Below are 26887 nucleotides of genomic sequence, written 5' to 3' on the forward strand. Positions count from 1 at the left end.
TGGGTTGCATGAACTTGGTATGAACCTATAAGTAGATAAACAGCTCAATAGGTACATATTAAAAATCACTGTTTGGTTGCAAAATTTGCACCAAGTGATTCATATTGAATCATTTAGGCCTATACTTTAATTGTTTTTGTATGATATATTCAATTAATACTTTATAAATAAATAATTTCTTTTTAATTAATACAGGTTGAGTATTTTTTATTCTTATTGTTTAATGATTTTGTTATGGTTACCGTGAGATGCGAGATTGGTTCCGAAATTAGTACATCGAAACAGCTGTTTGGCAATGGCCACATTAACAGACAAATTCAGCAACGTTGAGTGTCTTCAATAACGTCAAAAAGGGTTCACGTTATTTGAATGTTATTTCTAAACATTCAAAATACGTAATGGTAATATTCAGCTAACGTTTGGTGAACGTTGGACTCAACGTTCTGTGAACGTTGTTCGAGGGTTAAAACTACGTTAGTCATAACGTTCAGCTGACGTCAAAAAGGGTCCACAACTTAATGTTATTTGAACGTTATTTCAAAACATTCAAAAAACATAAACGGCAACATTCAACTAATGTTCGCTGAACGTTGACTGAACATTAAACTAACGTCAGTTTTGACGTTCTCCGGACGTCACAAAGGGTCCACATCTGAATGTTATTTGAACGTTATTTCAAAACATTCAAAAACATAAACTGTAACATTCAACTAACGTTCGCTGAACGTTGTTTAAAAGTAAAACTAACGTTAGTTATAACGTTCTCCGGACGTCACAAAGGGTCCACATCTGAATGTTATTTGAACGTTATTTCAAAACATTAAAAAAACATAAACTGTAACATTCAACTAACGTTCGCTGAACGTTGTTTAAAAGTTAACTAACGTTAGTTATAACGTTCCCCGGACGTCACAAAGGGTCCACATCTGAATGTTATTTGAACGTTATTTCAAAACATTAAAAAAACATAAACTGTAACATTCAACTAACGTTCGCTGAACGTTGTTTAAAAGTTAAACTAACGTTAGTTATAACGTTCTCCGGACGTCACAAAGGGTCCACATCTGAATGTTATTTGAACGTTATTTCAAAACATTCAAAAAACCTAACCGTAACATTTAGCTAACGTTATTTGAACGTTAAATTTTTAGCTGGGTAGTTTGACAAAAAAAGTTTGATGCACCAAAAGATAGTAGTGATATCCCCAAATATGAGTGATATGATGTCATCGTGTCCATATATGAGCACATTACATTTTTTTGTCATATAGGTTTGATATGATTATAACGAATAGACTGTAGTAGAATTGAATAGGCCCATCCTCGCACTGAAATATAAAACTTGTTCAAACTTGTTTAGGTTTCTGCAAGCCTAAAGTTTAACCCCAAATGACTTTGGCAAAATTCCGACTATTACTAATAATATAGTAAGATAATTAATTGACAAAGTTCACAATGACATTTTATGTTAAATTTAGACATTACGTAACCGAGCCGTCAAAATGATGAGTGAGAAAACTGTATATAAACATTACTGTAAAACACAGCTGTTTATTCAAGCGTAACCAGAGGATAGGCTGCTAAGCACACACATTGTGTGTCGCTCGTCGTGTTGGGGAATAGGGAGTTTTTGAGGACTAACATTTAAATAAAAATGAGTTTTTTTAGACGTATTTATCGCAGAAATCAACCACAATGTGACGATGTTACTTTAAACTGGCTCAGGGAATCAAATATTGTGTTTGGTCCGACGACAAGGTAATTTAATACTCGAATCATTTAAGCCTAAGACTTGGTTAGAGACCACAAGACAGAGTTATGATGAACGGGCAACACTGCAACCAATCCCTGAAAGAAATCTTTGTACGAACTGATCAGCTTAGGCCTAGCTTTGATTGTGTTCTTACATTTTGTTTAGGTTGTCTTCAACCATGATAAATTGATTAGATAAGCTATCTGTTGTTCGACTAGGCCCACAGTACCTAACCTAAAAGTGTTTTTTTGTAGTAAAATATCAACACTACACTACATTACCCCTTTCACACCAAAAGCAAAACTCCGGAGACACCCCGGAGTTGACGTCCCGCTGTTTGGTGTGAAAGGTAAAATCAAGCAACTCTGGAGTTTAAAACTGCGGGGTTGAACAGCTGAACATTCTCCGGAGAGCGAACTGCGGGGACACCCCGGTGTTTTGGTGTGAAAGGGGTATAAGACACTGACAGAATAAAAACAAACAATAGCTGAAAAAAAAGGAAATGCCTGTACTACTACTAGCCTAGGCCCTAGTAGCAAATATTTGTTTGCCTCACTATCCAGTAATAGTATCCTAATTAGACTAGACTAGACCTATGTCTAAATAAAGATAAATAAACAATTGACCTGATAAATATATATTATACTTTATAGGCTTATTATACTGTTCTGTAGCCTAGGCCTAAATATAGTTTGTACAAAAATGACCCTTTTTCTCCATTAATTAATTAATTTAACACTTTTTCAATATGTTTAGAATAAAAACAAAAACCTTTTTTTTTCTCAGTTTTATCAACTTTCCTGGGCATTACAAAAAAAAGCACTGTGTTTTCCAATCTGTGGAGAGTCGATGGAAATTCATTATATTGTGTATTCAACCCCTATATAATATTAACCTCGCTCCTAAGTAATCACTGAACCTAACCCTCTATATACTGTATAATATGCCCCTCGTTAGTACTAACGTTTGTGGTATTATTATGTTGCATTGTGTCGTGTTTATTTCAGTGAAACAACAATTATCTCTTCGCTTTTAATTATTTTGGTAATGTTTTATTTTTTATAGGAATTTATTGAGTGTTTTTGAAAAATATGACAAAGAAACTGGAAAATTAGACAGAAAGTCTCTGACTGAAGCATTAAATGCACTTGATCTGTTTCCAACAAAATCGCAAGGTTAGGACACATTTAAAAAAATCATAAATCATTCCGGTTGGAGCATTCAGTACATATTCATACATATGTCAATATAAATTTATTAATGTATTTACAGTATAATTGATCTTGATTTATTTTTATCAATCGGAGGGCCAAGAATAAAATTGTTAATTTTTCAGTATATGAGATGATCAAAGTTGCCAGTGAGTGTTCACATAGGAAACCCGAGGATCATGTATTGTTTGGAGAATTTTGTATATTTGCTACTGAACTGATTGAACAATATGAGCAACAAAAGTAAATATGTTGTAATGACTCACTCACATAAGCATTAAATGTATCTTCAACATTCTAAAAGATTTTTTTAGTAAATTTTTAGGTTCTTAATTTTTCCCTTGTCAATAATTTATTGGAATTTAAAGTAATACATACTTTAATTATCTATACCCTTTTTGTAATCTAATATTTTAATTGTTCACATCTTAATTCTTATTATCACTTTATGATTTAATAGTGCCTAGTTAAATTCTAAAGGCCAATTTACACTGATCAGTGGGAAAGGTAAATGGAAAACGGCTTAGCTTGTATCATGTAGATTCTGTGATCTATCCTTAGCTGAAACTGCCCCTCCACCCCAAGCTTTGTGTAAATGTTCATAAGGAATAACAGAGATCCTATATTTGTATTTCCGTTACCGCTCATCTGTGTAATTAGGCCTTTGTACTTAGATATCAAATTTCAACTCAAATGATCTACATTACTTATTATAATGTAAAATACAGGGAAATTATCAATATTAAATCTTCCTCTGGATTATTATTTTTTTATTTGATATAAATATACCTATATTTTATACTACTAGCTGAACTTTGAATAAATAAGATTAGGTTATTCAATTTCAATTAAAAGTACAATCAGTTCCTACAAACAAATTAAATGTTTTTATTTGTCTATTGCAATAATAAGATACAAGAAACTTTCTATTTTTTCGTAAAAAAAACAAAACATATGTCAGTTGTCAGCAAATCCAATTAAAAAGATATGACTAGTTAGCAGCCACTTTTAGATATATTAGATTATATTTTGTAATACCATTTTTCAAAAAAAATTTTATTTTACAGACTTTGTCTTTCAACCGACGATGCAGGCTATTCCTCAACACATCCACCTCTACGTCCACCATTTTTGTCATATATGTCCAGTTTTCAAGGTACAGTATCAACACCAATAAAATAACCACTCTCTTTTGCAAAGAGCATTTATGTTACCAATATAAATAATAATAATATACAATGATATTTGTGTGTTTGTCATTAAAATACAGTAGAATTGCTATCAAGGGGACATGTGCATTACCCAACAAAGTGTCCCCTTGATAGGGGTTCCAGAATAGAGGTTCAACTGTACTATGGTCTTATTGTAATGTATATGTACACACTTAGTTGGCCATACTAACAGATAATTTGTATTATACCTCAAGAGTGTATTCATTATCTTTAAAGAAATAATGTTTGTTGTTGTTGATAATTCCTTTTTAATGTCACATACTAGTTATCCATGTTGAACAAAGATTCAATTTTATTTACCTAAAAAACTTTAATTTAGAGCAACAACAAAAATTCAAATTCACTGCCAGCCAATTTGTTGAATTTTATTATTTATTTTGTCATTTTATAATTATGAGAAAACATTATTATGTTTTTCTTGTTTTGAATTAAAGGGATTAACTACATTAAAACTTCAAATTAACCTATTCAAAGTCTGATTTAATTAATGTTCTTGGGGGACAATACATCTTTTTTCGAAAGACAATACATCTTTAAATGTTTACAACAGTATAAATTGAATGTTTTGCAGTGTTTCTTGGTGGATCATGCAACCCAACAACATGGCGACATGACATTGCTATACCCTTACTCAAGCAATATGGGTTAACATATTATAATCCTGTAAGTATAGTTATAACAGATTGCATAGATTTACTAATAACTATTCTTAGCTGGCTTCTTGCATGCTCTTTAGATATTATTATAATTACCGTGATCAGTAATTGTAATTTCCTAAATAAGATGCAAAATCAGTATTCAGCATTCCCTTATGAATATGATATTCATTAACATTTGCTGTAAAAGCAAGTAAAATTTGTAAAATTATGCATTGCTGGGTGCAGCAGGAAAGGGGTGCAGCAGGAAATGGAATATGAGAGACAAGAATAAAAACAATTATAATAATTGGTGTTTCTGCTTTTTACAATTGATAGTAGGTCTTTGTATGGTCCAAAGACCTGCTATGTGTGTCTTTGGACCATACAAAGAAAAGTCTTGTACTTCTTGTCAATCTCTTAATTCATTCATTCCAACATTCATCTCTAACAATGGATGAATTGGAATAGTACAGATAAAGGTACTCTCTTTCAATTAATTAATCAATTTCCCAATAATTAATTCATTCTAAAAAATAATAATAATAATAATGGCAATCATTTTAATTACATTTGAAAAACAAAACAAACTACTGTAGTTATGGATAAAAATGGATGAATTGGAGTAGTAGAAATATTAAATTAAAAATATGTTTTCCATCTTCTCTCTCAGCAAGTAGATGAGTGGGACCCTCATCTCATTGAGGTAGAAGAACAAGCCAAGCAGCTTGCTCAACTGCTTGTGTTTGTCATAGATAATACAACACGCAGTACAGCTTCGCTTGTAGAGGCAGCTTACCTTGCAGGTAATGTGATGAAGGAAAAATGGTAAAGCCACTTTTGACCAACTTTATCATCATTTAACATATTGTAAAGCTCTATCAAATTTTATGTGTCAAAAAAAATGTGATGTGCCCATATATGAACATTATGACATCTATCACTACCATATTTAGGCATCACTATCATATTTAAATGGCATATCACTGCCATATTTGGCACATCACACTTTTTTTGTCGAACTAGTTTGATAGTGTAGACAGAGCTTTAGCCAACAATAAATCCACACATCCATACTATCACGGTGGGCCTGGCAATATATTATACAGTATTGTTGAATGAAATTTGTCTGCTTATGACTACAGTATGTCTGCTACAGCCATGTATGTGTTTAATTTTAAACTCCTTGTTAATTGAATGTGCATTTTTTATGTTTTAGGAAATGACCGTCCAGTTATACTTGTGATCAAAGGTCTACCTATTGAAGTTGCTGGAGAAAAACTAACAGAATCGTAAGGATTTAAACAAATTTACAAACACAATCTGCATTGATTAGTCTTTTAATATTATTTCTAATCTAATAACTAACATTAATCTAATAACTGTAAAAACAGCTTTGTATGTTTGACTGTGAATATTTTTTGTAGAAAGAAATGCACAGAAGTTGGCAACTGTTAGAAATTCAATGTGTTCAATTGGAATTATTATAATTCAATTTCATAGTATCTCTGATCAGCTATCAAAACTTAATTTACTTCCATCGTAAAACAATCATTTCAAATAAATCATTTTAGCCACAAAAAAAAATACCCGTATATTTCGGTGTATAAGTCGCACTTTTGAGACGCAAATTTGACCTCTAAATCAAGGGTGCGTCTTATACACCGAACATAAATGCCTCACCACACAGATTGTACATAGGCGTAGGCCAATAGTATAGGCTATCGTCACCTCGTTTGCTAGGCCTAGCTACAGTAACTAACGTAACGGCAACCTGCTTGTGCCTAGTTTTCAAGGCATTTTAGCATGATGTTATACTAAATATGATGAAAAGATTTGTTCATTATGGCGCTCCGATAAAATTTCATTTGTAAACGTTTACGTACGATCGATTGGAATAGTATTTATTTATACAGTAGTTATACGCACGATCGCCGTACCCCCAGTGCAAGCCCTCCTTTGGCGGCCACATGGTGAACGGTATTCGACTAGTATATTCTCCAGGTGATTATAGCATGGACCTAGCGTACACACTTCTTGGATACATAGATACTGATCGAATACGATTGTCCGTGAAAACATGCGCCCTCTCGAAATGATCGAGCGAGGCTAGCCCACACACGTACATGTTACACACACGGTCATGCACTCGATGTTGCGGCGAAACTCATGAATAACAAGTTAGAAAGAACTTGTTGAGGCTGGGTGCGGCCGAGCCTAGGTAAGAAAAAACCTAAATAAAGGACGCCGTTGTAGATATAACAAAATATATTATTAGAATAATATTGATTACAATTTAAAAAAACATTGTTTTGATGAAATATAAGGTGCGTCTTATACATCGACGATATAAAAAATACCGGTATTTTACTCTCAGTTAGGGGGTGCATCTTATACACAGGTGCGACTTATACACCGAAATATACGGTAAATATAAAAATAGAGTTTGTATTAAATACATTACACTATGCTCAGTTATACACAAACTTGATATGTTTTCTTGTTCATCAAGATACCAAACATCCACACACATTGTTGTATATACCTTTTTTCCTTATGCTGTCTAATGTCACCATTCAGTTCTTTTATTTTAAAATTTCTGCACCTTGTTAGTCTAAAATAATCATTTGAAATTATAAAACTTATATGCACTTTTTGATTTTAAATCTCTAATTTTATAATTTAAAATTTAACTTTATTTTTCTTTCAGTTTTTAACCACAAAGAAATCTTTTTATATGTTTTAATTATATGCATTGTTCATTTGACAGATGCTCACAGAGTCCCGTACTTAATGAATATGATTCCCAATGGTAATTGCATTTTATCACCAAAATGTTGTTTTTTTCATTTGCACGATAAACTAATGATTATATTCATTTGTCTCTGATATGCATAACATTATATTGTCTGAATAAAAAGTAGTTTTTTTATAGGTATTGTGCTTCCAAAACTAATAATTTTAAAATGATTGCTTGGTTATTTTTTATTGTCATCAAGTAGCAAGTACAACTCGCGTGTGAAGGTGTTGAAGAATTGTGTGGGGTGTTATGAGGTTCGTCCAGGGAAGGAGATTCTTTTTTTAAATTGGCCCCTTTTCAACTTTCAAAAGTGTAATATTCATTTGAATAATTGTTGAACTTTGATTCGTAATTGTCTACAAAAATGAATTAAAAAATGTTATTTATTTCATTTACATTGAGAAAGTAAATAGAACATTTGTTGCAACTATACCGTCTTTGCATAAAATATATAGAATGTATATTAGATTTAGATGTTTAATATTTTAAAACAATATTATTATATACATGCATCAAAATATGAAACATATTCTGAAACTAATAACTTATTTGCATTAGAAAAAATAGAATGTAGATGTTTAATCCTATAAAAAAATATATGATATTTTTTATTACATCCTACTCTTGCATAAACACAATGTTAAATAATAATTATTACCATGAATGCTACTTCTTTATACTTATCATTATTATTTATTTAAATTTATGTTGTAATTTGTTTTGTTTGCTTGTATTTTGTTCATTTTTTAAAAACCAAACTAAATCAACACTTTCCAATATTTGTATGCCAACAAAAAACAAAATCCTTATAAGACAAAATCATGACATCATTTTGATTAAATTCACTTTTATTAGTGATGTACCCATTATGTAAATATTAACATATTTTACAAAATAGTAATAATATTTTATAGTTGCTTGGTTTTTGTAAACACTATTTTATGAACAACTATGAAATACAATGGACCCCATACCTATAAAGAAATCTTGAAACATCTTTTTATCTTAATCAAATAATTTCTTTCGGATGATCCAAAGCGAATGAAACCGTAAACTTGTTTTTACTCTAGGTTTTGCTGGTTCAAAGACGCAGCTTAATCATGAGTGAGTCTATGTGACTCTATTGTTACCATGAAATCTCGTATTTGGTATATCACCATCTATGGAACGTTCAGGTTTACCCAAATGGGTACAAAATTATTTGAATACTATACAGAGATCCGGATGAACCTTTTTACTTATATATTTATCTTGTCTTTTCACATTTATTTACGTGCCCTTCTAAACTGCAGTTCTCAAATTTGTGCTGTTAGGCTATAATAAACAGATTTCACTTTGTTTGCTTCCAATGCAATAAAAAGAATTGCCTCTCATCACCCATATATCATTACTTTATTTGGTGTGATAACATTTTTATTAAATCAATATTTACATTTTATCATTGCAATTAAAACAAAATCTACAATGCACTGTCATAAATCGTCATTATCATGATTAATATTATATCATTGACTTCACTCAGAAATCTAAAGTATACAGCAGAACCCTCCTCCATTGGTACACCCCTATTTAGGGGACATGCCTATTAGGGCACACTTTCTTATGGTATTGATGAAGGGAAACGTATGTTTTTAACGATATGGCCACCCTCTGGGACTCTATTAAAGAGACACTATTTTGGATCACAAAGGTGCTCCTTAATGGTGGTCTACTGTCATTTTAAAGATAATTATTTAATTAATATATATTTTTCTTGCAGTGAATTGAATGACTTAAATAGAGGACATCATTTTTTAATAGATCTTGTCCAGCGAAAGTGTCTACCGATATTTGAAGACATCGAAACTGCCGTACATTGTGCGGCAAAGGTCATAAATCAAGGCATTTCGATCTCGGAACTGGACATCAAGGATGGTGCTCAGCCAGTCAAATATCCTAATGTTCGTGTCGGGCAAAAATTAATGTGAGTTGTGCACAATTTAATGGAAAAACAACTCCATTCTTCCTCAAAGACTTAGTGTAAGACATTGTTTTTGCAGAGAATCTTGCGTGTACTGTATGTTTTTCAATGAATTGTCACATGTATTTTTGGACATTCGCTATTGATAGTCTTTGGCCTAAATAAAATAATATATAATACATCATCAGCATATTTTCAATTTGTTTATTTATCAATTTTTTTTCTCTTTCAGTAATACAAAATGTGCCTTCAAAGAATTCCACCAAAAAGATATTAGTAAAATCAGCATAAAAGATGTAAGTATACTTTATGTATACATTGATTGTAAAAGATTACAAAAAAAACTAAATCTCTGTCCACACTATCTCAATCTAGTTTGACAAAAAAGTGTGATGTGCCCAAACATAATAGTGATATGACATCATCATACCTATGTATGGACACATCACATTTTTTTGTCACATAAAGTTTGATAATCTATTTTTTAAGCAATAATTGATGCCAATATGAGAGTTCCCATTATTTGTAGTATAACGAGTATAAACCTCTTTTTAAATAATATAAAAATAGCCATGAAAAAGAGACAAGTGTCAAGTCCATCAAAACACATACTGTATACTCTAACAACTTGTAACAAGTTGTAACCATGTTTGTATAGTGTGAAGACAATTTTCAGGAAATTCTCTCGAGATTTTACATAGGACCCACGATGAGAGACCTGATTTTGTTCTGAGATGTTCCGAGTTGTTACTGCATGCACGTGTATTGCCCTGGTATTACTGACTGACCAATCATAGTAATAAATAACGCTACTATGCTTTCTCCCAAAGATTTCTTATGGTTCGCATGCGTGTTTAAAAACGTGCCGAAAATCGCGAGATCAAACCTACAGGTTGTATATTATACCGTTTTCCAGATACACTACTAAATTATTTTTTTTTATTCAGTCATTATTAGCCATGAAGTCACTGCATCACAAGGAATTCTCTTTCCCCGTCTACTGGCAAATTGAAGAGAGTTCAAGATTTTCAAACGAAGATGAAAAGTGCTTTGATTTCAACGAGTTCTGTTGCTTAGTAACACAGTATAGAAATTACGAACAACCAACTCATCCATTTTCTAGAGTATTTTCATATCTACAGAGTAGTATAAGTAGTAAGTATTTATTAATTTAGTAAATTTAAAACTGAATTTAAAATGTAGCTATTTACACCTTACACATGACATGGTTGTTTGCCTTTGAGTCCAAATCTTACTTCGGACAAACCAATTTGTCCTTGTTGATAATATTTTGGCCACGAAACATCTTGTGCATACATGCTGGAGTATTATAGTATATGTGTATACAACAGACTTTCTGAATGCTCGGCGATTCCCTGTGTTTTAGCAAATTTCAATCTATCTATTGAATATTTCCGACTACTACAGTAAATGGTCAGATGTACTCCACAGTAGTTACAAACGATTTCAAGCCTGTTGGTGCAGTACCTGCTGCTTACTTGGGCTCGAATCTAACCTCTAGCCATCAGCGCAAGCTCGGTGTTGAGGTATGAACGCCAGGCTAGTGATCTGGAGGCCGTTGGTCCCACTTAAGAATTACTTGCATATTTAAGTATTCTCAATGTACTTAGTATGATGAAGTACAAATTACGTCAGAGTAGGGCAAAACATCTGACCATTATTACTCAACTCCCTGACGCAAAGATATTTAACAGTAGTTCCAAACAATTACAATACTACAGTAAAAGGACTTCTGTGGGACACTCCAAGTGAAATGAATGGAGGGATATATGCGTTTATATATACAATAGTAATACTGTTGCCAACACCTCTAATTGTTTTGTGCATTTAATAGAGGTTTTACTTGATTTCAAGTTGTCTATTATTCTATTTAATGTATAATAATATATTTTGTTTGTTTTCATAAGGTGTTGTATCTAGGTGGTCCCATCACCCTCCTACATGTGTACCTGTCCTCAAACGAGACGTCTATCTTGGTGGTACCTGTCGTAATACTACATGGCGAGAAGAAATATCAATTCCCTTACTCAGGTATTTAATGGTAGTGTTATGGAAATCTTTTAGATGGTGCATGTCATTTGCATAGCCAATTTGTATGTTATTATAGTAGTGGAGCTGTAGCTTGGTGGCTAACATGCTTGCTTTCCAATCTCAAGGTCCAGGGTTCAATCCTGACCTAGTGCAGGGTTGTAACTCACAACTCTTTTAACTCCATCCCATAAGCCTCAAATGAGACTTAGTTTATAAGCATGATAAATTTTTAAATACTTTATCTATTCTGTAATTGGCGAGTTACTTGCTGTTGAATGCGTATGAAAAAGGGCAGCATACTTGAATAAGTGCATTTTGTAGAATTGTAAATAATAAATAAATTATTTTGTTTGACAAATCCAGTCAAGAATTTACTCACGTTCTTTAGCTTTCGCTATCTTGGCTGATGGCTTGATCACAAGTGATCCGGTACACTGCTACTTCCTGGAAATCTGTTGTTATAGTTTGAATGTGAGTAAATTCTTTACTGGATTTGTCAAGCAAAATGATTTATTTAGGGCAGTATACTGTTTTCAGTATACTGCCCTCTCCTCATCTCAATTATTATCAGTTTATTATTATTTATTGCATGTGACTACAGCTTTATCTATGTATTACATACAGAAAAAATATCTCATAAATAGATTTAAGTTCATTGTCCAACTTCTTAAAAGCTTGTTTCAGCTGTGGCACAGATCATGTTCAGATTCAGTAACCGTATTCACCATTCACACTTGGCTAATGAAAACACTCTTAAAATTTAAAAAATATCTTATCTAAGAGAATACAATGTAAGGGAAAATACTTATTGAGTTATAAGCGAAATACCTATAAGGGAAATATCTCACTTAAGTGTGATTGGTGGAAAAGGGATTGGCCTCTCAACCCTCTCCACCCCCTTTGAACGAGCCAAGGCCAACCCCTATTAGGGAATACCTTTTTGTGTCCCGCAGATGCCCTATTAATAGAGATTCTAATCGATATTTTTGTATAAAAAAAAAAAGATTAATCTGTCCTATAAACACTACCTCCAGTTTTTGATTACTTTGTTTTGATGGAAGATGACTCATGATAATATTTGCCGTGATCATCATTAATTGAGGAGACACCCTGTAAATTGTCATATTTTAGAAATCTGACAGCATCAAAACCAACACTTTATGTCAGAAAGAGACAAGTCGTAGGTCGATGGATGAGTAATTCTCTGATAACATCTCCCTCGGTCAACATCCTCAACACATTTCTTATAATTATACAGGATGTTGTCAACAAGATTTTAGCAAGTTCTATCAACAAAAAACCTGTTCTAACAGAATTACTAAAAGAAGGTGTTTATAATAGTTGCCATTTGTTAATGAAAGTGTTAGTTGATTTTGAACATAGTTCTGTCCTATCCCCTCTCTACCTTTCTCCAGGCAAACTGATTATATTTGTTAAAAGAAAGCCTACCCAATAGGCCATTCTGTAAAAATGGTAAACAATTAGTAAGTTCCAAAGCTTCTTTCAAAATAAAGGTATTTGTATCCCCAAAATTTGAAATAATCTATAGAAATGTGTCAGGCAAGGTTATGTTCTCATGCTCTCTCTTAAACCCTCAAAGGTATGAAAACATCTAGTAAGAAGCTGAGAATTTTATACAATTAGTAAGTTTCCAATCTTCTTTATCAAAGTAAAGATATTTGCACTCCCCAAAGTTCATGAAATATCTATAGAAATGTGTCTGGCTAGGTTCTGTTCACATTCTCTCTATTAAACCCTCAAAAGTATGAACCTTTTAAGACCTTTCAGTGGTTATCAATCCACTAGAATTAGAGTTTTTTTCTGACTGACCCCTAATTTGAATGGCACTGTGATCAACTTGGTTTACCCACTCCATGTTTATAGTCATACTGAAAATTGAGTTTAAATACAGTAATATTTTAAACCTTAGTGTAAACCATCCCTTGATAATTTGCATCTACTGTTTGATTAACTCTTTCATTCCTATAACTTTAAAGTATTTTGTCATTGACACATAGGATGGTATGCTGCCCTTTATTGCCCTGTAGAGCATTTATTTTTATCCGTACATGACATTCACGCTAGAAAAGGAATTATTTATAAGGAAAATCTTAAGTGATAAAACGGTTTGCAGGAAATTAATATAGACATAAAAAAAGGGGTTTATAAAAAAAAATTGTATTAATAATAGCTTTATCATCACCATGATTTAATTCAAAACTTAAAGCATCAACCCTCTCCAAAATTTATTTATTTTTCTCACGCTTTGTATTTTTTAACTTTCACTGTATACTAAAAGCTCACTTATATCCAAATGCATTGACATTTTTGCTGTATGCATCAAAACTCCTAAACTGTCATTACAATTACTGTGGTGTATTTATAAATGAATTATTCTTTATTGAGAATATAATTGACATCTTTTTCTAGATTTATAAAATATTTATTCCCCCCAATGCACCCCCTCTCCTGTATTCCCCCTCTAAATGTATCCCCCTCCAAAGTATTCCCCTCAATGTATTCCGCCTTCAGGATGTGATGCTTATTATGGTGACTTGTGTTAAATCTAGTTACTCTGATGTACTATTTAAAAATAAGCTTTGATCTTGTACAAAATGTTTGCTAATGACCTCCCAATGAGGAGTGAGTGTTTTGCAAGTAGTGAGTGAGTAGTCTTGAGTCTGCTACTCTCTGCTCTAAATCTCAAACATCTCATACATGTATATTTACAGGGATTTCATGTTGATCGTTTGTATACAACAGGAAGAAATGTCATGTGTACCTCTGTCCTACATTTAGCTACTGAGTTTTACAGAATTAGCACATGGGTCACTAGGTCCTGTGAAGTTGCAATTTGTCGTGTGGAATCCTTTACATTTCGCAACAGCTGAATTTACATTTCTATGTCAATAATAGGCTTAATAACTAGAAGTATTTTAGCAAATGTTAAATGATTCAATATTTAGAGATGGAGTAGATTATTGGCACATTTGTTTTATTCATCATAAATTTTGTTTTATCAGAACTTTTGATTTTTTTAACATGACCAATTTTATTAGTAAATTTATTTCATTGGGAGTGAATGCATCTTAATTTTCTGCAGAAATTGTTTGGGTGTAGCAACACTATACATTTATTTAAAAACTACTTATGCAAAACAGCTTTTATCTATCCTAATATACACAGTAGTAAAAGAAGTTTCTTTAGAATTATTCATAATTCTGACTCTGTATGCTGCTATATGCTGCTGCTATATGTCGAATATCCTACCACTAATGACATGCTTGGTCAAATTTTGTCACTCTAGACTCATCTAGTGCTAGCACTAAATCAGCACTAGGTCTGGTCCCTCGAAATGTATGTATTCAAATAAATTAATTCCTAATTTCATTGATGGCCACTACAGATAATATGATGTATTTAATTCATGTAACCCTCTTCAGCATTTTACATGTTCTGAAGATATTGTCTAGTCCTTGTTTTTAATTAAGTGTATACACTTACTTCACAAGGAAACACACATTATCAATCAAAAACAGGTCTTTATAATTGGTCTAATTGGTCTATCAAAACTCATGGTAAAGAAGTGATGTTGGAAATAGGGCAGCTGACAATTATAGCAAGAAAAGGTTAAATATGAATGATCTTTCTCATTTCTCTTGGGACTCTCTATCGAAAGTTGACTAACGTCCATTAGGATTTTGAACTATTCCTATTGGTCATTTCAATTCTTGGAAAGAAAAACATTATGGTCAACTGCGGCACATTGAATGAAATTGAAAGTTAAGCATAGATTTGATGTCAAACACCTAGGGATCTCAGCTGTTACTTTGTTTTTTCAAGATAACACTAAAATATGGGACCATAATTTATTCTATGTAGAATCCTATTGTTCTTAAGGAGACACCATTGAGACCTTTATACCTGTAGGCGGAGTTGGATTGAACATAAGTGTAAATTTTGTAATGGTTGGTACTTGATTGTTTGAAACATCTTCGATATGCAATTGGTATTGCTACAGTGTGGTGGTTAGAACAGGGAGTAACTCCCTGGTTAGAAGATTTTCACAGCATACAGTACCTCATGTGATGTCCAAATACAACTTGACTAATAGTCAGTCAATACTGGTCATCTAAACCCAATTAGTTTATCACTGTTATCGGTTTAAGAAGGTTTGCCTAAAGGGAGGGCTGAATGCCCATGGGAAGGTAATGTTCTCAATCCTGTGTAAACAGTTTAAATATATGAGTTAATTCTGTCATTCACACGAATATATAGTAACAACCATGTCATGCCTGTGGTGCCAAATAAATCCCCCTACTTGAGTCAGATCTGTTGTAAAAACAAGGCCTTGAAACCAGGAAAACATACTTTAGTCAGTAAGAACACATCTATGAATCTTACGAGTTTGTGATAAAGATGTGCGTGTGGCACGGTGTGTTTGACGTTAGATTACAGATCGTGAGTTCGAATCCAACAATTAAAATTATGCTCAGAATAAAATGTGTACATTTATTTTGGACAAATAACAAAGTAGGAATGAAAAAGTGTGTTCCTTGAACTAAATATGTCAGTATAATAGAAATTACAAAACTGTTTTTCATTTGGAATATCTTTATATTAGATTCTTTCTATCACTGACTGTCATTTTATTCATTAAAATGAATAAAATAAACATTTCATAAAATAAAAGTTGAAGAGTTAACACTGAGATTACAGTATGTGTTGCCATAGACTAAAAAATATTGGTGGTGGTACTGCTGCAGCTCCTACTCTCTTTCATGATCTCTGATTTAGTGTCAATATTTTGACCGGCTTACTGTATCTGCCACTACATGTTTTTTAATTTCATTGATTCTGAATATCTGCTTGAACTGTTAACTATGAAGTGTGTCAATCCCAGTTTTATGACAGTCAATGTATTAGTAAATCTGTCAAGTGAATATGAAATACTTATTGTAGTATTTAGTACTTTAAGCTATATGTCGTCATCAAGTACTTATAAATTATATGTACTAGATGGTACGCTCGCTTCGCTCGCGTACCATCTAGGTCGTGCCCACAGATGGTTCTCGAATACATAATAATTTCAGCGTTAAAAAACTGGCGATTTCAAATGTATGTACAATAATACATGTCGTTTACAGGAAAGAATAAATAGACAATGATTTATGTACTCAATTAAAATTAGCACCCTGAGAATTACTTCCGAAAGAGAAACTTGTCACAAAATGAGACCAATTGTTTAAGTCAAATTTAAACAAACTTAATTTGTGTTTTGTATGTAACATTAGGGGTGAGGGATGGGGAAGAGGATGGGTGCAAAGAGGAACAATTTTTAAATATATTAAATATATTCTTTATCCATTTAGTAACGAAATATTAATTGTTTTCATGTTTTACAAATAATATACCACTAAACACAGTAAAACATTGCTATGTAATACTTTGTTGAAACTATCACCGTCCTAGTCGATTGAAATAGTACAGTACATGTAACGATACATCACTACGACGTGTATGTTTATATAATGTAAAACAATTTGTGAAAACCACCTCCATTCGAGGAAAATCATAAATTCGATTTAATCGTCAATAAATATTAAATTATCTAACTCAACTTAATTAGTAGGCCTAATGGTTTTCAATTGTTTCTTAGAGCCAATTCATACTTAAGTTGGTTCTTACCCTACCCACCAAAGTTGTTCTGCGTTTAGGGGATGTGATGCACCGTAGGCCTATCCTGTACTGGCTTTACAACGCTACTCGTGCCAGTGAGGGAAGGGTGATGATGTGGGTGGTTTAAATGCAATAATAAAGATGTTTACATAATATACTGCGACTGAAAACGCTAGCTCATTATCCGTTTAAAAAAAATTATATCCAACCTCTGCAGCACAGATTGAAAAAAAAAATGGATCAAATTTCTGTTATGAGTATACAGCACTTGCCTTTACGACGCCTGAGGGAATAGACACTTGTGGAACAGAGATTGGAATGTTCCATTCATCGCAAATCAATACATTTGTATAAACGTATATTAAATCTATCAAAATAGTATTTTTTAAAGAAAAGCGGCCTGTCTTCAACATTATGATGCTGTACTCGAGCTGTTCAACCGGTTTTCAGCCATTAAAAACAATTATCGTAGGAGGAGATAGGAAAATGCGAAGCATCCTCGTATTATTGTCTGTGGGTATTTTTCAAGACGGACATCCATTAGACAGTGTATACCACGATCGAAAAACACCCCTATTTGGGGCAAATCGTTGAACCTAAATTCGTTTTAATTGTCAATAACTAATTATCTAACTCAATTTAATTAGTAAACAGGGTTACATCAGGTGGTTAAAATCAGTACCGAGATTCTAACCAACTTTATATACCATCGAGTAAACATTCTAGAAATAACGCGCGATTTACCGAATTTTGCCCTTACGTAAATTTATATATAGATATATTAATGTTCATTATTCAGTCCAGCTAGTTCCAAAATATACAATATAATACTAATAGAGAAAACACAATCATTGGCTCCACTTTATCATCCCTTTCATTTTCAATTTCTCCTTCCGCCAACATCAATATCTTATTGACATTTATTTGGCTATGAGAGTTGTTGTTACCATTTCTTTTAAAATTGATGTCGTCCCAATAGAATCCTACAGACTGTTAGGAAGCTTTGAATAAATTGACAAACCAATCTGGATACAAACAATAGTTGGCACTATGCTAAATGCTTGTCAGTTAATCTTGGCCAAATTTCAACTGGATACAAACATTCCGGATCCCTTCACTTTAATGGTTTGTAATATTTCGTGTAAAGCTTTAAATTACACCGATTGTTGTTTACCTTTTTTTTAAATATGATGATTTAGGTATGATGTTTGATAGAAACCTGTTTTAGAATGATACATTTGTTTTCATTTGCACGCCCGTAGATAGCTTTGTTTGCTGGAGTGTCCTTTTCAAGCTGGAGACTAGTAGAAGAAGTAGTAGCCTAGCTCATGACAATCCTTTCATTTTTTGTGGAAACATCTCTATACTAGCCACTTCTCCCCCTATACAAGTCCTGGTTTAGAGAGGGGACACCCATAAGGCTTATTCAGACAGTGTTGACAAGGAGCCAGGTTGTCTTGAGGCTAAGTTGACTGGAGCTTAGTGGTTTAGGATCAAATTCATTCAGACATTGGTCCATAAAGGTCTGTCTACACTATCAAACTAATAGAAATATGGTAGTGATATGACATCATCACCTATATATGGGCACATCATACTTTTTGTCACATAAAGATTGATAGTGTCGACAGAGCTTTAGAATGGAATTGGAGAAAGGGGAGGCTTTTATTTATTTATTTATTTTTTTTTTTTTTTCAATCTTTCTTTAATACATTGAAATAAAAAAAAAAAGCAGACAGAGAAAAAATAGAAAGGAAGCTTTTATTGGTTTCAGATATCCAATTGGAAGAAATGGAAAAGGAGGGAAACCATTATTGGTCATTAAAAAGGAATTAAAACTGATGCATTGTTGCAATTGTACTTGTTATTTTAGTCCCATCATGCATTGCAAAAGTCCAGGTCCATATCATGAGAGATAGTTTGCGGTATTCCTCCTCATAGTTCACATAAGAAAGTTGGTAGTGTTCAACTAATTAATTATCGCTTATGTATAGTGATCTTTATTAATAAACGATATTGCGCATCTCGGATCATTAAAGCTGAAAAGCTATAAAAATAGCACATATAATGAATAAAAAAATAATTTAATCATCTTACATTTTCATTTCAAAGTAATTAATGATAATTCAATATAACTTGGTTTCATATTTTAGACTCATTTTTAGCTAAAACATGTGAATGTATAATGAATAGCGATGTGTCACAGATAACATGTTACTTTGCACCTTTGGGAATATCACAGCATTGATTTAAAAAAAAACATTATTTAAAGTAAATAATTTTTTTATGTTAGATGAATCATTCCTGCCTGTCATTGGTTATTTGTCTGGAATCTGTCAAGACAACATACAGTATGTCGTTCTAACTTGTGTTTTACTGTAGTCTATATTTCTATTCATTGACATACACTTTAAACATACACTTAATTAAGTATGTGTGACTGTGACATAACAAGAGGAGCAACCCCATATATTTGTTCCATAAGGATATCTGAAATCAGTCTGTTAAAAACATGACATCCCGAGAAGTATTTGTGGATAGTATTTTTGTGGGTCTAGTAACACCATCTGCACATTCTCCAACGTATATTAAAATCATGTTAAATAAACGTATTTAACTTTCTCCAGATTCATATAGTATGTACTTCAAACTGTCTACTTCAATGTTTATCTCTCTCTTTTTGTTGTCGTTCTCAGTAGGACCGTCAACATTCTCTTGCATGCTACCAGAGAATTATAGGGCAATTGTTCTGCTGGAATGTCACTCTGTTGCAGATGCAGCAGGCTGGAATATAGTTTTCTCCAACTAGACATATATACCTATTGGTCGTGCTGCAGCAGACCTTTATTACCATTTTAACTGTCATACAGACATCAAAATATCTGCCTAAAATCATATATATTATGCTATGCTCTGTGTTAGCACCCATTCTCTTTTCACATAGTTCTAAGCTTATTGTATTTTAATTTATTTAAAAAAAATATGTCTATAATTAGGAGGGTTGTTCGCTCCATCAAACCCCTTCTACTGGCGCCTATGACTCTTTCATTTGTTTGATAAAACTATAATGCATTCTCACTCCTGAGGACGATCAAAGTATATTGATCGAAACGTTGAGAAACTCAACAGTTGATTTCACCATGCAAACCTTCAAACAATATAAAACTATAATGGCCATGAGCAATACATATAATTTCATTTAATTAACCGAGTATTTCATGTACAGTATAATTAGAATATTTGTCACGCTTCATAGACCTTGAGAGGTTTGTCAATTTAACGGTATCTCTTCTTTTGTCTGTGGCTTCCAAACTACTTGTGATAAGCCAGCATTTGATTGGCCGATGCTTGGTCCCTGGCACTCACTGGTACTGTACCTTGTTAGTGTAATACTGTACTTTTATACAAGTGCAACAATTTTACTTTTAATTTTTCAATGGCTTGTTTATTATTTCCAGGTTAGAACATTAATATATATATTGAATGATGAAAGGTTATATTTCCACGAGGTACGGTGAAGGTTATATTTCCATTGAATGCCATTATTTGTACCATTCCATGAATATAAAACATTCATTATATGTTTTATATAACATCTAAATAAATTCATTTTAATTAGGTTGAATAAAAGGTACATTTGATTGAAAAAGAGTAACATTTATTTGTTTTTTGAATTTACATAATTAATATATGCCTATAAATTCTCATTTGTTGTTTTTATAACATACTAAATAGATTTATCTGGATTTTTAAAAGCCAAACTTTTTTTGTCTTTAGATTTTTACTTGTTTAAAAAAGTAACTGGCCCATGGAGGTGAAAGTGCTGTGATTTGTAATTAGATTCCTAAATACCATCATTTGATTGGTGTGGAACTTCATTCATTTTTGTAGCAAAGTACAACTCATAGACTTTTTATTTTAATGTCACAGATTGTTTTTTAAAAATGATAACACTGTTATTGAAACAAAAACAAATCGTGGAAGTTGGGTTTGATATAAAAGAAAAATATTATTTTTTGGATGTGTTTTATTAAATTTACAAGATGGATTTTATTCTTCTTTATTTGTTCATGTTTTTTAATACATTTAGAATACAAACAAGATTTGTTTTAAAAACTGATGAAATATTGAAAGCAGCTCTGTAACAATCATCTTTACTTTGATAATTTGGATATAGCTTCCAAATAGGTTAAACATTTTTTAGAAAGAGAGTTGAAGTCACTTATATGTAAGTGGCTGGATAATTAACTTCAGATTTACCCATTTGACTTTACCAATATTGGCAATGATTTTTTTCCGAATTAGTTTGTCACTGTCACCTAATATTGATGATTAGTGGCAGAATCTATTACTTTTCAAGTGTGCCAAGAAAAATGTCAAATCAGATCTTTTCTAGCGCTAAAGATTTTTTTTCCTGAATGTACCATTTCCCACAGATGTTTTTGTTTTTTATTTAATACTAGAATAATCATACATTTTACAAACTAACTTCAGCAGTTTTCTTATCAATTTCCTTATCTACTTATTGGTATACCCAGTTGTTTTTATCTGTCTTCCTGTGACTCAATTTGTTTACACCTGTAATCAATCAAATGTGACACCTGTGACATGTTTAAATCATCACCTGGAATTCTTGACTTTCAACACCTGTAACTAGTTATGAATACTTTTGTTTAGGAAATTGCATAAAGCGAATGGCGTAGAAGCCATAGGTAATATAAGTATGATGTAAAGGGCTAATTCAAATTCATTATATTATAAAAATAATGAATGAATATTTAATATTGCAAATAAAATTGCATCTGAAGTTTTCTCGGCACTTGACGTGGGTATACGCCAATCTTTTTAAATTGATATATGAATGGCTTGTCGCATCATGAAAGCGAAAAGTTGCTAATGATGTACGCGCAATCTGACACAAACCTAAACTGAAGTCAGAGCAGGTATTAAAGACCCTGACTATTTTCACAGGCTGTAAAAACTTAGAGCCCCCCTCCCTCAACAACGTCCAAAGTGTTCCAAAAGGGTTTGACTGCAAAGTATCCAAGTTTATTTATTATGTTCTTGAATATGTCACAGCAATATCATATAGTATAACATCAATTATTACTGAGGCTTGACACTAAATCCCATATCATTTTTTTAATTCATCAATTACTTATTTACAGTATATCAACAAGACTAATATCATTAATAGAAATCACACATTACTAAATGTGTACATTCTTATGCATAATTGAATAATCCATTAGGGGCTTGAGAGGATTATAATAGTGTGAATATTTTGAAAGAAATTCATTTATCCTTGTAAAGTTTGTAATAAAAAAAAATAATCTTGTTACAATATACATTTTTCGTTAGTCATACCCTTTCCTAAGCTCCCAAAGGACTTGCATGTTATTGGTAGCAATTAGTACCATAAGGTTCAGGGAACTTACGAATTTGCGTCGAACCTGGATATTTTGCTAGTTATAATTTATAATAATAAGTTAAAGGAGTTCTCAGCAAGCAGCCTGTTGTTGCATTTCATATGAACCACCAAGAGCTAATTCTAAAAAAAAATAAAGTAGATAAAAGTAATTTTAAGAATGTTGTTATTGCTAAAGCATTATCAAATATTCAGAACACGCATCACACACACAAATAAAATACATTTTAACATTAGATACTGTAGTTTTTAAAAAGGAGTTTCACAGTGCTTGTTCTACATTTCTCAAATTAGTCAAAATACAAACTACAAGCTTGGTTTCTTTTGTTTTTTTTTCACTTATTGCACGCATGCTTTTTGCATCTTGAAAAACCAAAATGCCCTGGTTTTTGAGAACACATTTTATGAGATCTGTAAAAAAAAAAAATTCTTTACAAATCTTTACAGAAACCATGGGCTTTCCAGTTTTAATCCACAATTAACAGAATGGGATCTTCGTTATATAGCAATTGAGGCGGAGGCTAAAGAAAACTCCGACTACATGTTGTATGTGATCGGTAAAGGCAGCCGCGGCGTTGCATCAATGATTGAAGTTGCATACTACGTAGGACAAGGCCGAAAGCTTGTTTTATGCGTGCAGGATTTAGAGTATGGACTGACGATTGGAGGAGAAAAGGTGAGAAACTTTTTAGATTGTCTTTAAAAGAAACAGAGGAAATGCTGACTGGACACTCAACAGTTTCAGAGTAAGGGCTAAAATAACAGCATATTTCTGTGGTTTTGACAATAATAGCAAGTTATTATTTTTTTTTAATAGAGCTAATGAGCTCAATGTCCCTATTTTTGCTTTATGCCTAATTTTTATGATCTAACTTGATATATGATGTTTTTATGAATTGATAAATTTATTTAGTCTCTAGACAAAATTGTCAAGGACACTTGCTTTTTTCTTCCAAAAATATATTAGAAACAAGTTTTCACTAAATAAATTTATAAATTTCTTTATTCAACAAACCTTTGCTTTTTTATTATACTACAAACCATATGAATATTGATGAGGTTTCAATCAATTTATGATTTCCAGTTTATCTATATTAGTTTCATTATTTCAGTTTTTGTTTTGGTATTTGGTTGAAATAATTGCGACCTTTTAGTTTTAGTTTCCTTTTCACATTAGATTTTCCTTTGTTTTCTCACTTCTCTTTTCTTTACAGCTTACTCAACGTGCAATAACAGACTACAACCGAGCTAGACAATATCTTACAGATGTTGTTAGTCGATGTGGTGTACCGATTCTCGACGATATCCAAACAGCGACAGTAACCCTCATTGAGAAAATTGAAGCAGAGAGGGCGCTCAAAGTACAGAAGTCGTTAGCAGTGTGTGAATAAACAAACAAATACTACAATTTTTATTTATATATTTTTTCAATATTACATTTTTATTAAAGCAATTAAAATCGACACTCCCAATATGGATTTTCACTCAAGTATCTCAATCCTTTGTATTTTGTTTTCTGTGCATTTCAATTTAAATTTCAATTTATTTCCACAATATAATAACATATAGGATAATAAATACAATGAAGTAATCATCTGGGGGAGAGTCATATAAGTCAGAAAGACTTTAAGTTTGACCCACCCCAAGATATAACATTTGTCAGCATTTCATCTGCACGAAAACCTCAAAATAAGCTGGTGCTTAAATCAATCCAAATAAATGTAGATGGAGACTTTTCTATTTGTGCTAATAATACATTGCACACTTGTTTAATCTATTATCTCAAATAAACTACAACATAACAACGACAACTTCAGAAGTTCTAAATCGATTTTAATTAATTAAGACTTCTGTCCTCTTTTTTTCTATTTTTTGGCGAGTGTGTGCTTTTGTAATTAATCTGGACATCTGTATTGTAATGTATATATTCTACATGATATTGTGTTTTAACTTTTTTACACATGAAATAATACTTAAGCGAGTGTTTGAACTACAGTAATACATTTCCATTTTCTGGGAAAGTTTAACAACATATGTACAGATGCTTCAAACTCTATTAGGCATTATAAACTGGATGCTACAATGATGACATTACATATATGGAGTTTAGTAATTGGCTGATAACACTCTCAAGAAAACAATAGTTTTTAGTGTCAACAAATGTGGTTCACATCTTATTTCTGGTTAGTATAGATTAGCATACATGGAGTACGCTTGTTTGAATTGATGCTACTGATTATATACCTGAGAAAAACATTAAATCATTATTCTTTCAAAACCTTCAATCCCCCTTCTGTAAGTAAGTAATAACTTACCGATACATACCCATATTTGGGCAGCATGCAAACATTGGTGACGTTTTTATGAAACAATAACACTTTTTCTGACCTAGTATGTTTTACATATTACATGTACAATTATGTTTTGTAGAAATATATTCATGGTTGTTACCCAAGAAACTAGACAAGATTAATAAAGAAGCCAGATATTTGACAGATGATTGAATGACATATAATCTAATTGTTAATCATAATGATTTGTTTATACAAATATTATCATTGTTTTAAATGAAAACATTCTATAAAATAAATATAAATATACTATATATATATTGTTTTTATTAGCATACATATTTTCGTACGTTTTGTAAAGTTGTTTACCGTAGTAAGATTTTTATGAAGAAAATGATGAGTGTATGAAATTCATCAGAAAATTTGACTGATATAGTTTCAGTATTTTATCCTATTACTGTAAGAATTTCCACTTAGGTGACATTTAGAACCCTTTTTAAGGGTTTACTCTGAAAAGAGTTAAGTCCATACATACATTTCCCCTTTCTCTTTGGTGTCCCTAATAGTGGGGGAGGGGTGGTTCCTACTGTAAAAGTATTAATATGAAGTAAATTATATGTCTGTGTGCTTCGGTCAATTATGTTGTCTATTGTGCCAATAAACTTTTATTAATTTCTGTAAATATTTTGATTATTTTTAATGTTTGATCGTCACTGACAGAGTTATCATCAATGTTGTCTTCATAATCTTTATTATCACAATCTGTCATCACTTATATCTGTTATCACGATCATCCTCAGAGTCCTGATAATATGAGCGATTTTTAGACACAAGCCGTCAATTCCAACAATCTGCAGAAAGTTGTCGATACATTTTAATTTTTCTCTATGCAGTTTAATTAACATTGATGGTTTATCTGAATATTTTAATCATGTTTCTTTTTGATATTTCATGTTATTGTACATTTGCATTTTGTTTGCTATTACTCTTATATCATAGCGCCCTCAAGGTCTACAATTGGTATAAGATCTTTGATAGAGATTTTCAACACTTAACATTTATTCCATTTTTCTTGTTCAACATGTTGGGCTTAATATACACACCTGTTGCCTCTCACGCAATGCGAACTTATATCAACTTATATCACTAAGATGCATTAAAAGGTTCCAGGTCTACCACTTCCTACAGGAAGCTTAAACATTGGCTTAAAAATTGAAACGTTGACTATATAATCAGTGGTGTGTTTGATCCAATAAAGCTAGAACACGTATATTGTCATCACTGTCTTTCTATAAATAGCCACTTTCCAAACTAGTACAGTGTTTTAAAATAATTAATGGTATAGCCATGAAGAACACCAGAAATAAAATGAAAATGATCCAATATATTTAACTAAAAAATAGTACCACCAGTCCAGTAGGCATATGCCATCATTGTGTTCTACAGAAATAGCCATTGTCCAAACAACGTTCACCATGCTTAAATTAAAATATAAATATATCTAAATTTAAAGGTTATACAACCAGTGCAGTATATGTATATAAAACTAAGACTGTTATGTTCAAACTAAAAATCTTGACAATGTAAATCCTAGTCTTGGCACAAAAATAGTCATTCACATTCCAATCAGACGCTTGAACCATTGAGGAATTAAAATTTATCCATGTTTGAATTTAGTCCAAAAGAACTAACATACTATGTCATCTGAATTTTGCATTTAGCACAAAACAATCTCAACAAAGTCTATTTTTCAATGTTTGTGAACTTAAGTGTTTCATTTGATTTTTGTCTTATGTGTGGTAAATTGATACTTGTTTTATAGGAACATTAAAGTGATCCACAGCCAC

The 26887-nt window shown here is 32.0% G+C and overlaps 1 protein-coding gene across 2 annotated transcripts; it reads left to right on the top strand.

Annotated features, from left to right (window-relative positions):
• The first annotated feature begins 1584 nt into the window (after positions 1 to 1584).
• Positions 1585 to 26302, top strand: LOC140046978 (uncharacterized). Of its 2 annotated transcripts, XM_072091765.1 has the most exons (14): positions 1585 to 1757; positions 2818 to 2927; positions 3089 to 3206; positions 4031 to 4119; positions 4767 to 4858; positions 5504 to 5636; positions 6050 to 6122; positions 7601 to 7642; positions 9390 to 9593; positions 9823 to 9886; positions 10538 to 10745; positions 11519 to 11642; positions 23197 to 23425; positions 23964 to 26302. In XM_072091765.1, the coding sequence occupies exons 1-14, from the start codon at positions 1654 to 1656 to the stop codon at positions 24138 to 24140; spliced, it is 1767 nt and encodes a 588-aa protein (XP_071947866.1). In that variant the 5' UTR covers positions 1585 to 1653; the 3' UTR covers positions 24141 to 26302. The 2 variants fall into 2 exon arrangements, with proteins under 2 accessions (XP_071947866.1, XP_071947867.1); XM_072091766.1 differs by lacking the exon at positions 7601 to 7642.
• Positions 26303 to 26887: the final 585 nt, after the last annotated feature.

Source organism: Antedon mediterranea, chromosome 4, assembly GCF_964355755.1.
Source record: "Antedon mediterranea chromosome 4, ecAntMedi1.1, whole genome shotgun sequence".
NCBI lineage: Eukaryota > Metazoa > Echinodermata > Crinoidea > Comatulida > Antedonidae > Antedon > Antedon mediterranea.

Excerpts from the sequence above, each read along its gene's own strand:
- LOC140046978 (XM_072091765.1), top strand. The coding sequence starts at position 1,654 with ATGAGTTTTTTTAGACGTATTTATCGCAGAAATCAACCACAATGTGAC. Across the intron at positions 1,758-2,817 it reads GTGTTTGGTCCGACGACAAG|GAATTTATTGAGTGTTTTTG; the intron begins GTAATTTAATAC and ends TATTTTTTATAG. Across the intron at positions 4,859-5,503 it reads GGTTAACATATTATAATCCT|CAAGTAGATGAGTGGGACCC; the intron begins GTAAGTATAGTT and ends CTTCTCTCTCAG.